General features: G+C 37.3%; 1 protein-coding gene across 1 annotated transcript; it reads right to left on the bottom strand.

Annotated features, from left to right (window-relative positions):
* Positions 1-3,428: 3,428 nt before the first annotated feature.
* Positions 3,429-13,239, bottom strand: SLC7A13 (solute carrier family 7 member 13). The gene is made up of 4 exons (XM_074847052.1): positions 12,454-13,239; positions 9,790-9,921; positions 7,734-8,098; positions 3,429-6,988 (listed from the first exon to the last, which is right to left on the bottom strand). Exons 1-4 carry the CDS (start codon positions 13,175-13,177, stop codon positions 6,743-6,745), a joined length of 1,467 nt encoding a protein of 488 aa, XP_074703153.1. The 5' UTR covers positions 13,178-13,239; the 3' UTR covers positions 3,429-6,742.
* Between the last annotated feature and the right edge of the window lie 4,574 nt (positions 13,240-17,813).

Below are 17,813 nucleotides of genomic sequence, written 5' to 3'. Positions count from 1 at the left end.
ACACTGTGGCAGGTGCACCTACCCAATGAATACAGAGCTTCTTGGTTGCTGAAGTGCAGCAGCTCCTGACTGCCTTTGTTCTCAGGGCTTCGCAGTAATTGGGGCCTTTGGCCAATGGGAGCCGCTATTGACTACAGGTCAGATTTGGCCTGGCTATAAATGGAGTCCCCTGGGGAGCCATTTGGAGCTCGTCCCCTGGAGCTGCACGTTGCGGTGGAGGACTCTCCCCTTGGGTCAGGACGCTGCCCAAGGAAACTCCTCGAGGTGCCTTGGGTCGGGACGCTGCCCTGAGCAGGTCCTCGAGGTTGAGAGCCCTCACTGGTTAGGTGAGTGATAAAGTGTTTTGGGTTGCCATTAAACCCTAGGAAGCTGTTCTGTTCTCCTCTCACAGACATTCAAACCGGTAATTTATGGAGAGCTAGTTAATTGTGTTAATAATAAATTTTTAATTTTTGGTGGTTGGTTGTTTATTTGAGAGCCTCTGTAACAAACACCAATGGGGCAAGTCCAATTTGGATGGTCTCCAACAGCAACTGGGACACTGAGCCTGATGTTGTTTCCTGGCGTGATTTTATTGACTGCTGTTATACTATGCAAGTCATGTTTATAGTATGCGGGACGTGACACCCATCCAAAACAAGAAATACAAGTCATGTTTCCAGGATGTGAGAGCCTGTCCTGGGAATCCCTGCTTTGGAGCAGATGTTAGAAGCCTTGGCAAATAACTAGCTAAGAATAACTCCTTAGAGTGACACTGTGGCCAGACTTGGAATATAATTTATGCAGTCCAAGAAAAAATTCCTGTTTCACCCTACAAGAACTCCACATTACATCATTTGTGTGACTGCTTCTTAGATACTAAGCCCAGTTTTAGTGTTCTCAGAGGATGCTGATCAAGCTCACTTAAGAGAAAATGAAGAAAGAATCACATAATCAATCTCATTAAATAAACTGAAAAAAACCCCTAATTTCAGTGAAGATTTCCCCCTGTGAACAGGGAAAGTTCTGTAATGACTTGGTCAGTCTAATAAAATCTATATGGTGAACAGAAACTCAATAACAGCGAACAAAGAATGAGCTAAAACCAAACCAGAAAGTCAAAGGAGACAAATTCAGAAGGGAAATACTTTTAGGAATGCATTTTTTACACATCAGAACAATTACCCAGGCTTGAGTATTAGTGGAAACAAAAACTTAAAACAACCAGCAAGTCGAAGATAACAGGCAGTAAACCTGTATGGCAACTAACACACAGAGGATATGCCATTTCTGACAGCAAATTTTAAAACTTCTTGTGCTGGAGACAAAACTGAAGACCACAATGCGGTGTCCTGCATGTTTTCATGTTTGGGTAACTTTATGAGTATTTCACATGCACTTGCTGCACCAGCTCTGCCAAACTAGTCCAACCACTGTCTGCAACAAGGATAAACTGCAGATCAGAAAGGCATCTTTTACAAAGACTGAAATACATATAATCAAACTCAACTGACACATTTTGGCAGATGTCACGTTTATCCTCAGCAGTTTTTGAAAGTAAATTTGAAATGATGCCATAGCCTTTTTGGCTTAAAATGAGCTCCAGACCACAAAGTGAAATGATTAGACAATTTGAGGAAAAAAAAAATAGAGCTGTCAAAAAGTGCTGCATAAGAGAAACTTTTAAAGATTTATAGGAAGGGGTTTGAGAAATTTCTGCTGGAAAGTATGTCAAAGTCTGCAACTTACTTGTTGCAAAAAGGGATTAAGAAGAAATGGGAGAAATAAAAATTATTCTCATGTTCCTTGAGTATATTTTTATTTTTAATGAGCTCTGAATGAACATATTGAGCCTAGCAAAATAATGTATATATGTACTTCCAATTTAGTCTGAATCTCTTCAAATTTCAGGTCCAGGATCTTGCTGTATCTTTATCTCCTGAAGAGCTGATTAGTAATATTTTTCTCCACATCAAGTCAAGCAGTTTCCATCTGGCTAAGCTAAATTAGCCAAATTCCAGCTATCATTCATGGTTAGTTTCATGTCATTAACTGTCTGCTGTTGGAAACGATTCAGGGAGAAATTACAGACTCTTCTCCCATTGTTGAGAGAGAACTGGAACCAGTTCTTCAGAGGAGGTCTAAGCATTGCTGCCAATGCAACACAGAGAAGCAGGATCTCACTGAAGATCAGTTCAGTTGACCTTTCACGATGACTGTGGACCACTTCTCATAGTCACTGGCAATAAAACTGATCTAATAGTGTGCTGCCACCAGAAAAGGGGCAGTGATTTTAGCTATTACATATAGGACCATAACTTTTGCAGAGTACATTGTTTGCTTCTGCTCAGCTGATCACAAAATCCTCATTTGTTTTGGCTCCATGCTTTGTCATCTTAATTTTTTTTTGCCATTTACCATTTTAATCATGCATAAACTTCAGCAATAGCTCCATTTTTACAGACCACTGACAGGCACATGAAAGAGTGTAGAAACAAGGTCTGATCTCTGTGGGTCTGCTTTGGAGACTCCTTTTCACAGGTTAAACTGAGATCTCATTTGCCAGTTTCTAAAGCATTTAATGTGTCATGTTGATTTTGTCATCTTCCAGATATTTCATAAGACTTTTCTCACCTCATTTCAAGTAAAGAAGTTTGAGTATTATACATCAACATTATTATCCTTTAATCAACCAAAATTACAGAAAATATAATGTGAAGCTGGTTTGATAGGATTATTTTCCATAAACACAAATGAACTAGTACTAATTATGCTACTCTATTTTAATTCTTTATTAACTCAGGTTTGTATTAGCTGTTCCATTATTTTTCCAAGGATTTATGTCACACTGACAAGCCTATAATTATTTGGGTCATCTCTTTTATTCTTTTTAAATATTGGCATGTTAACTTTCTTTTGCTCTCCTGAAACTTCCTGTGTTGCAAGAGTTATTGAAAATCAACATTAATAGTCAAGATCCTCACCAGTGCCTTTAAACCTGTCGGATACAGGTTATCCAAACCTGCTAATTTAAAAATGTTTAATTTCCTGTTCCAAAGCAGAACAGAAACAGCTTTAAAGTTCTGGAAGCACATACAGCTCTTACTCTTCCATATCAAGCCAGTAAGAAATGGGAATGCTCAGGGGCCCCCATCATTTGGAATAAGTCATAGAGGGCAATGACAAGAATAATTTCTGACTGCGATCTGGAAGAGGAGGTGACAAGTGAATACTCTAACCTGTAAATTGTTAAAACACAATTATTTTTCTTTTAGCAGATGTGGAAACTGATGTGGGGAACCTTAGCAATGCCCACAGTGCACATATCAAACCTAAGATTAGAAGTCAGAAGGTCTGAGCTCCGCCATGCCTAACAGTTATAGGCAGTTCCTCACACATCCTCCCTTGTGTAAACCAGAGGTTCCAACCAAAATCACCACCTCAAAGCACAAAAATGAAAACTGTTTATTATTAGTTGATTATCTTTTTATTGGAATCACAGTTGACAGTAACTATGAAGAGGGAAGTAAATCAATTAATTGCTGATTTTTTTTTGCCTCAGAGTGAAATTTTTTTGTAAAGCAGTCAGGACACCTGGAGTTAGCACGGTGTATAACTAGAAGTGATTTCTAAAGTAAGACTGGTTATCATTTGTTTTTTTTTTACATTGTCTTTTTATAGAGATAATGGCAAAAAAAAAAATATGCAGACTTACATACAAATATTGTGTTAGGAACCTAGAAAAACACTGAGGGACTTTATATGACAAACTGGGCCAGTACAGAACTGAAAAACAAATACCACATTTTAAGTTTATTTGTTGTAAGGTTGAACTTCTGAAACATGCAAGTATGCATGAGCTTAAAAGAATTATGAAGTCAAAGGTAAAAAAATAAATTAAAAATTTAAATAAATGTCTGATATAGTCTAGTACTAAAACAGTCACATTTCTGTATAGTATTTTCTGAGGCATGTTCAAGTAAGAAAGCAGCTGAGACCAACTAGTGTCACTGAAAACAAGCTATAAAGTTAAAATATTGAATTGCTCTTGGCCAAAGTAGCTAATACGAGTTATAAATTTGAATTCACTTCCTTTATGCTTAGTGCTTGGAAACGTGGAATGATCCAGCAACAATAAGAAATATATATAAATTGAATATTGTATTTGCTTCTTTGTGATTTAGCATTCTAAAACACTCAAGCAAAAGAAAGGTTGCATTACGAGAACATCAAGCAGCTCATTCAGAAGACAGGCAATACTGTATCTGAGATTGCTTTTATAATGTCAATTCAGCTCAGCTGTGTGAGTCCCTTTCCAAACAGCGGGTCATTTAATGTGAGCATTCCTTTTCAGAAGACCTCTACCTCACTCACATCTGGGAAAAAGTCAATAGTTTGTGTTGAAAAAGACACTAAATATGAGGTAGAAAATCCCTCATTTGCTGTAGAAATGGAATTTGATGTATTTTTTGATCTATTTTCTAGATTTTGGTTAAAAGAAAAACTATCTACTTTGTATTACAAAAAGATACATAGATGCAATTTATTTCATACTACATTTCATGGGGACTTCTGCATTTCCTAATTTGTTGAAACTGTTAAACCGCTAAATTCAAAGATTGTATCATTAACAGATACATGTTCCAATTACCCAAACATACCCTGACATATGTATTCACTAGGTACCAAACTCCTTATGGAATTCAAGTGTATAAACAAGCTCAAGTAGATCTACTGACAAGAAATTACATAGAAACTATACATCCAATTGAGCAACATCCCCCTGATGTCTGCTTTTTCTAACCATGTGGTCTATGACACAATATTACTGTCCCATACACTTATGACTTCCATTTTTATTTACATATGAAAATGTCTTTCAAAAGTCACTTGATCAAGATCAGTTGAAAATCTGTGTCACTGCCAGGCACCACATCTGCATTTATAAACACCTGGTTGGTGCTTTAGTCACAGTAAAATCCTTCCTTCCTTTTAATTCTCACAAGAATTCAGTTCTTAAAATACTACTCCTACAAAAGTTTGTCAAATCTTGTAATTTTTTTTAATTTAAATCACAAGAGAAATGTTTTTCTGATAGCACTATTGAGTGAAATTAACACTGATTCCTGCCTTGCTTTCATCAGGACCCAGACTCCAGCTCAGCTGTATTCACTTCACTCATCACTTGCATGGACTTTTCTTCCTACAGCATTTTAAAAGGTCTAATTTTTACCTAGACTTTTTACTTTACTTTAAATTTTAATTCTGTGTACATCTCCAGCTGTGAGAAAAACCACTTTATTCATTTGTTTTCATTTGGGGGCTTGTTCCAGTGCAAAGTCAAATCTTCTTAAACCTTGAATTGGTTCCCGGCATTGTTGATGGGTACCCTATATTTGCTTAGCTCTGTATAAAGTATCTATCATTCTGACCTCTAAACTATTGATATATCAGAGAATTGAATCTTCTATCAAGAATTTTTTCATTCTGCTGTAAGTGTTATAATACAATGCTGTGTAAAATTATTTCTCTCACCAATACAACATCCAGCAGCCCAGAGTATTATGGTGTAAGACAGATGTTAGTCTGGAGCCATCTACTGTTTGTACTGCTCAACTCTAATAGATTTGATTACACACATAATTTTATTGTAATTACAAAAATAACAGTATATATATGAATAGATTAATCACCTAAGTATGTGATGTTTCTTCTGTACTAGTTCTTTGGTATTAAGTTTAAATACTCAGTGAACTTAATATGGCCCAATTATCAAAATAAAAAAGAATATATTTATCTTGCTTTAATGAAACAAATAAAAATGGAGGGGAGGGAGGCTAAAAAAGCTCTTATTTCTCAACACTGAAAAGAAACCAAAGAATAAGATAATATTCATGCTAAGATGTAAACAATTTAGTAAAGTAATCCACATCTTAGTTTTATTGCTGTGACAAAAAGGATAAATAATTTTTACTGCCTTATTTGATGCTTCATAAGATTTCACCCTGAATTTGTATGTGTTGTTCTAAAATAAGATGCACCATGTACAGTTTTCTTCAGATTAAAAAAGGTCTCAGTCAATTTTACGACATTCTTCAAAGGTTCTTATTAAAAATAAATTCAGATAAAAAGGGTAGCAGATGAACATAAGTATAAAGCTTTTAAAACCAGAAGTTCTAATACACAAGCTACTAGAAAATAAAAATAATCCAGACAATTTAGTTTGGAGACCAAAACTACATTTATATAATGATGCTGTTATGTATGTATTTACCCATTTATTATATGATAATATTGATAATTATTTGTGCTGTAATTTAGTCTTATTTCTATTATTGCAAGACTATATGCAACTTTAACTGTGTCTTCAGGGACAAGAGCAAACATTTTACAGATTTTACCAGTTTAAGAGAGATTCTTTGCACCTATTAAATAAGCATACATATACATCTACGTATATGTATGTATACACAGACACAAAAATATACACATATTAACTCATTATGCTAATGTCTATACATACATACGCATGTATGTATTATACATGTACATGCATGTATATATACATATAAGTGCATATATGTGCATATATGTATATACATGTATATATGTATGCAACATATTAATCTATATACTTATATACATATATACACATGCATGTACGCCTATGTATCACACCTAACATCTAACTTGTACCTTCTAGAATCTCAGTTAAACAAAATCCTCTGTTGGCTGTTAGTGGTACTGGGATAAACATTTGCCATTATTCACACTTGCCCTCAGCAGATCCATCAGCAGGGGAGACTTCCAACAGCAGCTGTAAGTGGCAAGTAATTTTATCAAGAAATGCAAAATGCAATTTAAAATGTATAAAAGGCAGATAAACAATAAGGCTTCCCAGCATAAACAGGAAAGCATAAACGTATTGCAGGTTTGGAGACCAGACTATGGGAGCTAAAACTAAAAAGAAAGACATTGCCACCATCACAAACGGAATGGGTAGAAACACCTGCAAGAGAAAGAAAGAAACTGGTTTAGGAAATAAACTGACCAACTGTGATTTTATGCTTCATTATAAGAGTAATAAGGCATTCTTTGCCACACTAGAGTACCATTTCTCATGCTGCTGCAACCTCACCCAGGATGAGATTCATCTGACCTCAAATTGCCTACAAGATAAACATATTTTCTAAAATACTTGTTCAGGCTCCTTCTGTCATCAAGGGGGAGAGATAGGCAGTACCTGAAAACCATTTGTCCACATATGATCTTATGGGCTCCTAAAAGAAACTCAGGGTTTCTAGGGTGCCTAGAAGAAGTCTACACTAACCCAGCTTTGTGACAGCTAGATTGAGAGGAAATTAAACCGATCCTTAATGTCTGCGGTTGTGTCAGGAAAGATGAGAGTAGATAAAGGTTTAATTAACCATCAATGGCAAGCTTGGATCCCACACTGTTCTGGTTACTGCTCCACACTACTATGGATTCACACTGTTTGCACATGAGCCCCATTCTGCATATATCCATCTCTTGTTTTCAAATGCAAGTTCTCTGGAGCAGAGACCATTTGTTTGTTTCTTTTCCTTCTACAGTGAAGCAAAGTTTCTGAATAAGGCTCTAAACATTGGTGATTATTATTATGTGTACTTTTGTAGTGACTATCCACTTCTGACTTGCACTTATTCCATAACTTATGCACGCTACCCACCACTCAAAAAAATCTCTAAAAATATTTTGTAACTTTTTCCATTTACTTTGTATGGTCGATGTAGATGAGGTTCCCGGTATCGAAGTACAATCAGGCTTGCACAAGTCAATCCAATCATAAGCCAGGCAGAAAATCCAAAGTAATTTGTTAACATAATAAGGTCAGAGGGGATGATAAAAATGGATGCAATGGTGGTTGAAAAAATCATGGCTGGTGCTGGAGTACAGGAGTGGACGTTAAGCATGGATATTAAAACAGGCAAATGTCCTGACTGACTTCCAGCATAGCTTAATCGACCTAGTGTGAACATGCTGCTGTTGAGGGCACCAAATATTGAGACAGCAACAGAGAGAGGAATTATCCAGGCAACAGAGGGGATCACTCGATCAGCCCACGTGACTGCCACAGCAACTGCAAGAAAGCAAAGCATTAGGGTAGTGTCAGTACCATGTTCTGAATTACTGACATACTCAATAGAAATGAAACTTGTAAAATACAAGAAACATCTATTATTTACCAGCAACATCTGCATTTTTGTTACAGTAGTCAAACATGACTAATCTAATCCTAAGGGTATTTAATTCAGGAGCCAAAAATTTCCAGAGAGGGATGACAGTGGGAAGGAGTGCTGCCTGCCAGAGCAAGCCAGGTAAACCTGCTGGGGCCAATACTGTGGTAACGGACTGCCCAGTGGGAGAAGGCTGCATCTCATTGCAATGAATCAAAGGTACATATGCAGGCAAGGCCATGCAGGGAAACAAAATGAACGCATTAGTCCTGGGCATGACCACCGTGGTGACATGATCTACTGTTATGAGCAAACTGCCAACATGAGCGCATGTACATGCAGAGACAGGTCACCAAGCATGTTATTAATGATGTTTTGCTTTGGGTGGAACTGGGAAATGTGAGATTATTTCTGAATAAGAGATATTCAGTACTGCTTGGAAATTAGCTATAGCCCATACTGTAGTGAGGACTAATACTTAGTGTGTCTATAACCAACTGCCGTGAGGAATATAGGTCTTGCAGTGACCTGTGCAGCATAGGAAGTTATCAGAGATGGGGTAAACACACCTCACTCCCCCCAAAATGTAGTGAAAGAACAAGAACCACAGCAATGTATAGCAACGTTTGAAACAAGAGCTATAATTTTAAGGCTATCTCCTCAGCTGACATAGATAAACACAGCTCCCCTGGTATGTTTGGAGTTGGTCATGCCAGCTGGGAAGCTGCTATTCACAGATACTCTGGTATTTGCTGCCTCTTTCATTGAAGGTGGATCTGCAAATGTATGCATCTCTCCCAGCAGTTAGCTTGACAATGGCTGAGTGATAATACAAAGTTGCTAAGTGACAGCTACACTGCTCCCATTTATGTTATTGAGCTGTTTTCACAGGAAAAAAAATAACTGATCCATCCAAATGAGGTATGTATTTTGTGACTCCTGGAGACAAGGTTTGACAGCTCAGTCTCATTAGACTGGTTTTTAAAAGCTGCTGTTTGGACAATCAAGGATTGGACTTTTCATGGACAGCTTATTGGTACAGGATCTGAGATAGGCTTTACATACATTGGACTTTTGAATAGGTTCTTCTAAGGAATCACAATATTTACCATGAATAACACACACACACACAAAGTGGCTACATTTTTGTCTCTGTAGTCTTTTCTATATTACTTATCATGGTAGACTTGTGCACCTCCTAAACAATAATGGCTTTAGCCTGAGACACCATGAGGTAGGGAAGGAAGGAGGAGAGAGGATTAAAACTACGGGAAAACAAAGGCCTCCTCTATACTCAACAGAGACCTGATCTTCACCTGATTTTCCAGGTTCTAATACCCTTCTGATTTCTTTTTAGACAGTGCAAGTATGAGCCAACGTTTTCAGCACCTAATAACATCTCTCTGCATTCAGTCCAACTTGTGTCATACAGTAAAATTAAACAAGAATTCTCTATTAAAACTTAGAACAAAACCCAAACTTCCTGACTGTGAAGTTAGGTCAGCAGAAGTAACCCAGTAAACTGACATCAGATGGGTATGTTAATGGCTCACACCTTTCTTTAAAAAAAAAAAAAAAAAAAAAAAATCCATACCTGAAGAGACAATTTCCTTCGGTGTGAGAACAGTCAGATATGAGATGTTCACCAGTAAATAAAAAACAATTACTGCAGGAACAGCAGTCATCACAGTTAAGGGGATATTTCTGCTAGGGTTTTTCATCTCTTCTGAAAAATACAGTTTAAAAAGACTAATAAAGCAAGTAGTGTAGCTTCTGCAAGTCTGTTTCAGTAGTGAATCTGCACAGAGCTTGACAACCCTGATACCAAAGTCCTGCCCCAACCTCTAACCATGGCTGATAAGCTACAATGATTATGAGGTCCTACAGTTGTTCTCAAATAGTTTATTATCAAAGAAGCTTATACAATTTTTTTTTCTTATTTAGCTATTTTTTAACTATCTTGGAAGAAGGGGTGGATAGAGGTCTGACAGACTGATAAAAAAATTACAAAAGGACTGATAACTTTGATTTGATTAAACACATATTTGACTTACATTACAAAATAGATTTGGTAAGAAATTTTCAAGTAGACATACTTTTTAAATCACTAGCTTAAACTTGAGACTCTAAAGTCAGATTATTTACTCCTATATCACCTCATAAGTCCTCATCTGAAACATTCTGTGTATTTTCCTATTCCTGCACAAAACCTTTCTCTTTGACCTTATACCAGGAAATACAGAAAAAGTAACAGGAGAGACTGAAGGTACTGACAGAAGAGCAGTAATGCAGTGGTTTTAAAAGGGGGCCATTCCCAGATGGATTCTGCTGTAGATTATCTTTTCTGGGCCAAAGTTGGCAGAGGAAAACTGTTTAGTGCTAAGCCTGGCATCTTAGCTTAAAACTACTCTTACGAAATAAGAAAAAACTCCAAATTTTGCAGCTGAACAACTGAGGCACTGGCACACATTCCTGACCATGTTGATAGTCCCAGTGAAAGATGGAGCTGATTTCCAGAACCCTAATAATTCATCCACATCTCAGTCACAAAGGGTCTTTTTCGTCTCTTTCACTCCTTCATCCCTTCCCTTTCACTCCCTCTCCCCTTCGCGCTTCCCTCAGCATTTACAGAACACTTCCTGAGTATTACCAACCAATAACTCACAAGGGGGAAGAAGTGAAAAGTCAAATGTGTGACTCACTTAAGCTATTTTTAGGAGACAGAAATCCATTTCCTCCCTCAAACATAATTTTTGTCTCCTGCCCAGAACATCCGCTTTGAGTCTGGCCCAGCACCGGCTGTAAGTGCAGAGCCAGAGGGACTGAGTGAGCACGACAGCAGAATTCAGATACCAACTATTGGGGAATTTGGGATTTATTTCAAATGTAAGAAATACACTTGGTAATTTTGAGCCCAGAAGAGGACAATCACCAAAATTGCCAATTTAAATTTATCTTTCCATTTGTTTTGTTGCTTGTTACAGTCCTGCTGTCCAGCTGGCACCTGATGCTTTAGCTGAAGCTCACAGGAATTAAGTTATTGCTGAAGAATGGGAAATTCAGTCCAGAAGGGGACTATTGCATAGGTTGCATCTGCCTAAACAGCTGTGCTCCCCAGTGTATGGTATTTATTACTACTGCTGATCAGAAAATAAATTAATATTTTACCAATAATTTTGTATTTTCTCAGGCTTACAAAGCTAAGCACTTGCCTTTAAGGAAATTCTAAGATTCTAAAATTATACTTTGCTGATTTATATCACCTTTTTTATTGCAGCATATTGTTAATGCTGAATAGCTGGATTGTAATAATAACAGTAATTTTTTTAAACATTAACCCAATTTTCACACTGTTCTCACCATTGAACTTTGTGTTATGCATTTCACACATTCAGTTTATTTAATGTTTTACATGTGATAGAGGTCAATGTATAAATAGGGTTAAAGATATAAGAGAAACATCCACTCGCTTACAACTTAATTCTATAAATCTGATAATTCTATAAAATACTATTCATTTAAATTATGATGTGCATAACTGACATTATGAACATTATCTCTGTAGTTTTCATGAAAAAATTCTCTATTTATTACTGCCATATGAGTCATTAGGTACAGAATACGATAAGTAAATAGATATTCAAAAAGGTTTTGAATGTTTAAAATTGAGCACAAGTTATATGAAAGGATTTATACCACTTTCCTTAGATTCTTCATCACCTTCTGTGCAAAACTCTATTTTCCATAAAAAGTGACTACCCTATATATCCCATAAAATTACTATATTTTAACACAATTCAAAATGAATTTGTCCATGTACAAACCAGCTGCATAACCTCAAAGAAGGCACAGGTATTTAAATACAAATTAATTATCTTTTTTGATTTGGTCCTTACTGTGCATGTAGTTTGGCATGGATATCTTAATAGTATTCTAAAAATGCACTGACACTGAGAAAGACAAAATGCAACTTTTTAAGGTATGAAAACATCTGTTTATGCATGAGCTTTTAAATTAACTATTTTGATTTCTCTTGTACTCCTCTGGAAATGTCAGTATGATTCTGGAGACTGCACAAGAAGCAAGAAACTTCCCTAGAAAGGAATGACAACTCTTCTACCAGCCCCAACAAACACAGGACTCACATAAAACATGAGAGACCCTACGGTCTTGAAGGAGAGACAAGTTCTACCAAGATGAGCTGAGGAACATAAGAATGGCAGAGCAGAACGAAATCTAAAAAGGAGGAGTGAGATACCTGCCATATAATTGAGGGACCACCAGCCACCATACGCATACAGTCCTTGGAAGAAGGCTTCGGCAACCTGTGACGCGTTGGGGATCTCTGAGCCGAACGCATCCTCAAACCTGGCCAGGCTCTCCTTTCTCCTGCCAATGAGGAGAACTATGCCACCAATGGCGATTACAGACAAGGCCATCATCTTCAGCAGAGTGAAGACTGTCTGCACCCATGCAGCCATTTTGACACTGCGACCATTCAAAATCCCCAGGGACCAGAGAACGGCCAAGGCCAAGCATTTCTTCAGAACTTCTGGAGCAGGACAAATGCCGTAGAAGGGCTGGGTGGCATACTCAGCAAACAGCAAGGCTCGAGCAGCATTTGATGCTGGCTTGGTAAACGTTGACGTCCAGATAAACATGAAGGCGGGTAGGGATCCAAGGCCTCTTTTAATATGGCTGTATTCTCCTCCAGAGAAGGGCAGAGCGGTTCCCAGCTCCGCATAGCAGAGGGAACCCATCAGAGAAACCAGCCCAGATGCAGTCCAGATCGTCAGTGCGACACCAACGTTGAGTAAGGAATGCTTTAACACCCCCATGGGAGACACAAAGATCCCTGCCCCTACAATTGATCCTATAATAAAACTTACCCCATCAAAATAACCTATATTTCTTTTGAGTTGCATCTTGTCTTTTTCTTTTCTTTTCACATCTTTGGGATGATCGCTTTTTCCTTTTCCCATTTTTTTTCTGTTTTTTCACAGCAGGTTATATAACTTCAGAGGCTGGATTACATGTATTTGCCTTTCCCTTTGTTGTTAGCAGAATGTTATGGCCCTACTTGCTAGTCAAATGTTATGGGAAGCCTGGCTTAATCATTCAGAAAAGAGAGCATACTTTGGGTTTTGATGTCTTCTGTGTGAAGATGATTAACCAAATACTTCAAGAAACACTGGCAAATCATGTACATGTTGGTTTAATATGTACTTCAGAAATTATTAAGGTCTGGAGGTATTTTTAAAGAAAACACCATAACAAATAATGCACAGTAAATGCTCATTTCTCAGTTGATTTTTATCAAAGGATTTCAATTTTTTTTTATGTATGTCTTCAGAGACAACTGCGAGAGGTGGGGGAAGGGGAAAGGTATGGCAGCATGAAGAAAGGAATCAGCCCTCTTTATACAGTGACATGGGCATTAGTTGAGCAGCCTGGTACTATTTTTCCACTGTCAGTACATAAAATGGACAGTGATAACCAGTGATCACCAGTAAGTTTTGCCAAATTCTCATCAGTCACTGGGTATACTGGAGCTTGTTTATACTTCACTCATTATACACTGCCCTAGAAACAAAATTACCAGTTTATTCTCAGTTTTTCTTGAGCACTCATCATTATAGTAGTACCAAGCACTTCCTAAGCAGGTATTAATCTTCGGACAGTGCTGTGAGGGGAAGGGGCTGTATCACTGTTTCCACTGTCTGTACGGGGGCTGTGGAACAGAAAGATCAAGGTTGAAAGTTCCCACCAGTTTGGTGTGTGCCTTTTAAGGTGCGGCCACTGATTTTTCTTTATATTTAATAATCTGAGGTATATTTCATGTTCAAAATACAGAAAAGGAGTTCGTCTTCAATCACATGTGGATATACCACTGCCATAGACTTCTGCCCCAAGAAAAATGTATTTATTCTTTTTAAGTGATGTAGATAAAAATGGGCAGAAAGATGGAAACTAACTGAAAAAGAAGCTCGGCATATACCTTACGGGTTGTTAAGCGCCAAAACTAGTAGCTGCAAAGCTCTTACTTTTTACCAGTCAAGTTGTAGAACCAGTTTTGTTTCGAAGATCAAAGCTCAGTAACACACCAAACAAAACTCACAGCTTTTACAGGGCCCAACTTGAAAGACATAGTAGTTCAGATCAGTCCTGAACAGTAGGATTTTCACTCAAGTACAAAATAAATTCGTCTGAAAAATTAGGTTTATGTAATATGCCATCATGTAAAAGATCTTTAGTTAAAATAGACATGTGCAGAGACCGATATTTTTTTAATTCTTTCAATGACTTGGTTAAAGTGGGTTCCCATCACCACACAGAAACTATGCAGCACGGTCAGTGACAGAATCCACAGCTCCAGGGCAGCTTTTAACCATAAGACAATTCTTCCATCTTCTGCAAATCACTGCAGCACTCACTATATACTTTCACCTTCAAAAAATCATGAAGTCCTACAAACTACAAAAATTTTAGTTCTACACAAAACACATCTGTATTTATAAAAGTTTGCATGCATTTTAAGTTGCATTTATTCACTTTATAAAATGCAATATTTAAGTTCAAGTATGCATTTACTATGTATTATGAATAATTCATAATAATTCAAATATTTATTCACCAGTATTTGTGAAATGGAAATTAAGTGCGACAAATGTTTTACATGGCTAAAATATGTAATTTCCTATTTTATTTCAGTGCCTTTTCTGAGTCTCCTTCTCTGTAAATGCACACATATTTTTTGATATCCAGCAATCTTCCAACACTTTATTTTGGGTGTTCAGCCATGTACAGCTGGATTTGAATTACTATTTTAAAACAAATCAATATTACACTAAATGGCGGCTTAAAGTACAGATGCAATTGATTTTATTTCGCTTTTCATCCTAACGTATGTTAATTTCTAGTATAAAAAAAGACATTTCCAAAATCTCCCAAGCAGCAGATTAGTAAGGATTTTTTACTTCTGACAAAGCTGCCTGATTTCAGAAAACCCCACTGAGATTATTACTTTCTTGTGTGTGCTTTCTGCCTACCTCAGATAAACGTTTCTAGGTTTTCAGCTAAATGCTTCAGAGATTTATGCAAAGTATGCTTTTCATTTTGCTGTGTTATTGCCAGAGTAGGAGGAGGTAAGAGCAGAGATAATGACAACATTCCTACAAATCCAACAAAAACTGACATTCTGGAAACAGTACGCTAACATGAGCATTACTGGGGCAGAACTCAGTGAAACACAGCTGGTTACACAACAGGTAGTTTTCAGCCAAACTGCTTTCTTTTTCAATATGTAAGGGCAGAGTCTTTTGAAGCAAATCATAAATAGTCACTTCCCAGGTTTTCTGTAAGATGTGCAACTTCTCCCTCCATCTGAGAGGATAAATTGCCACAGTCTATATGATTATCTCAAGGTCTCATATGTCCATGTCTCCTGCCTCACACCCAACTATATACTCAATATTTGGTCACATTCACTTTGATGATATTATCCAGACTCAACCACCGAATACAGGGCAAAGATAAATGATTAAAATAACCTAGACACGTTTGTAAGACAAGATTCCCCTGATACATGGAGTAGACTGAAAGGTTATATCATCCTCAAAATAAAATGCCAAAGTACTGCAATTTTTATAGTCAACAGGGAACAACGACATTTCTTCTGAGTGCCAACTACTCAGTTCTCTTTGACAGTAAAATGAGGTCAAGAGAGTGCTATATAAGAGCTATGGTTGAAAGCTGAAACTTCAGCTGATCATTTCGAGTTCTCCCGGCAGTTAGGATTTTCCCTTTTAATTTGCTTTCTAAATTCTTTTAGCATTCAATGTCAAGGTTTTCATTATCAACTAATGCTTATCGTGACTGATACCTTCAGTCACTGTAGTTTCACTAGACTTGAGAAACCAATACAGAAAAGTAATGGAAGAGTATTTTTGTTCCCTAAAATGGGTATGTATTATCTCCTAACTGTAATTAACTGAATTTCAATGTGCTTGGATAAGGAGTCTCAATTTCAGTCTTGTCAAGAATTATCTGTGCGTACTCACTAGGTCTTTCCTATGATCCACTCACTGATTAGATGGACTAGAAAGAAGCCCATTTGTCTAAACAATGTCAGATTTTAAAACATTTACTTAGTTCCTTTTCAATTAACTACATGGAGTTTCAGGCACCGTATTGACTTATCTCTGCATCATCCCAAATCCTTTAAGGGGAGAAGATGTAGAAAAAATTAGAACCTAATTTGTCTTGTAAAGTTTCAACAAATACTCTTCTTGTGTTGTCTCTGAAGAAGCTTCCTGCTGCTAACTAAGGATAAAGAAGCAGAGGAACAAAGGAAAAAGCTGAAGAGACCTTCTAGGAAGAAAAGTCACGGTTTATCTTCCTTGGCATACATCAAGGGACATAGTATATTTGATATGACTGACAAATTTTATTTACAAACCTTTTTTTCTCCTTTTCTTTAGCTCACCTTTTGTTGGGAATATAACATTTCACAGTAGTTTTCTTTGCCTTGCCTTCTGAAAGGAGCTCAATGGACGTTCAAGGATTTCTGTAAGTCCCATTAGATAGAAACCATTTGCCACACTGGACCCCATGATGTATTCACAAACTTTTATTCAGAAAATGAGTCTGCAAACAGAGGCATGTGACAAATCTGCTGCCTTGGCAATACTCTTTTTCTTACATCTACCTTTTAATAAAAGACATAAGGATCTACTTGTTTCCCTGGCAGGTACGTCTTTTGCCTTTTACTATTGATCGAGAAACAGACCCCCACATAGTAGTCAGCTAATGGAATACCAAAAAACAGGGGGAAGTCACTGCCCTGTGACATGCTATAATGTTTGCACTTGCACCCTATACAGCTGTTCATACTAGCCATAGAGTTTACTTAAGTATTTCTTTTTGATAAAATATCAATGCATGTTTGCATGAGCTGCTGTATACATTCTTTGTTGGGCTATAATGTATAAAGAAAAGTATGATGGATTTTTTGCTGTAATCAGTGGCTGGTGAGCATGTCCAGCAGTAGCACTCATCTGTGTAAATGCAGATATTTAAAAACTGTCTAGATTTTGTTAGGCCTCCCCTGTGGTAAATAGTGTGAGATGGGTTGAGACTCATCCAATCCCAGCAATGGCTGTATGAAATGCCCACTGGAAATGATTCCCCTTCTACTTCTAGGTGGTTAGATGCATCTACCCCTTCCCATACCGGGTCAGGCTTTCATTTTCTACATCAAATACTCAGCATTGCACTGTAAGCTTATACAGTGATGCTATAGCACCCTGAAAAATAAAGCCATTCATGGAGAAATGTCAATATAGTAAAGAGGTACTACAATAGCACTGATATTAAAAAGCATGTACAGTGCCTAGTCCAAGTAAGAAGCCTATCAGGACATCTAGTTCAGCCTTACTGAAATTGCTTAATCAAAATTCACCTTTAGCTACTTTTCTCTTAAAAATCCTAGTTGTACTGTAACAGCCAGTGCCTTGTCACTAGTTACAGTCACCTCGCAGCTCTCCCCAGCCATTCAGGCAGGCCATGCTGAGCAAGATCCCCCAGTCACAGCCGGTAGAAATCTCCCAGCAGCCCAGC

This window comes from Strix aluco, chromosome 1 (assembly GCF_031877795.1).
Source record: "Strix aluco isolate bStrAlu1 chromosome 1, bStrAlu1.hap1, whole genome shotgun sequence".
Classification (NCBI taxonomy): domain Eukaryota; kingdom Metazoa; phylum Chordata; class Aves; order Strigiformes; family Strigidae; genus Strix; species Strix aluco.
Note: the sequence above shows the minus strand (reverse complement) of the source record. Positions and strands in the feature narration are given on the sequence as shown.

What these genes read in the sequence shown, in the direction of transcription:
- SLC7A13 (XM_074847052.1), bottom strand. Translation starts at nt 13,177, where the DNA reads ATGGGAAAAGGAAAAAGCGATCATCCCAAAGATGTGAAAAGAAAAGAA. An exon ending in GTCCCTCAATTATATGGCAG is followed by an intron (nt 9,922 to 12,453) that starts GTATCTCACTCC and finishes TGTATTTTTCAG; the next exon opens with AAGAGATGAAAAACCCTAGC. An exon ending in GAAGGAAATTGTCTCTTCAG is followed by an intron (nt 8,099 to 9,789) that starts GTATGGATTTTT and finishes GCTTTCTTGCAG; the next exon opens with TTGCTGTGGCAGTCACGTGG.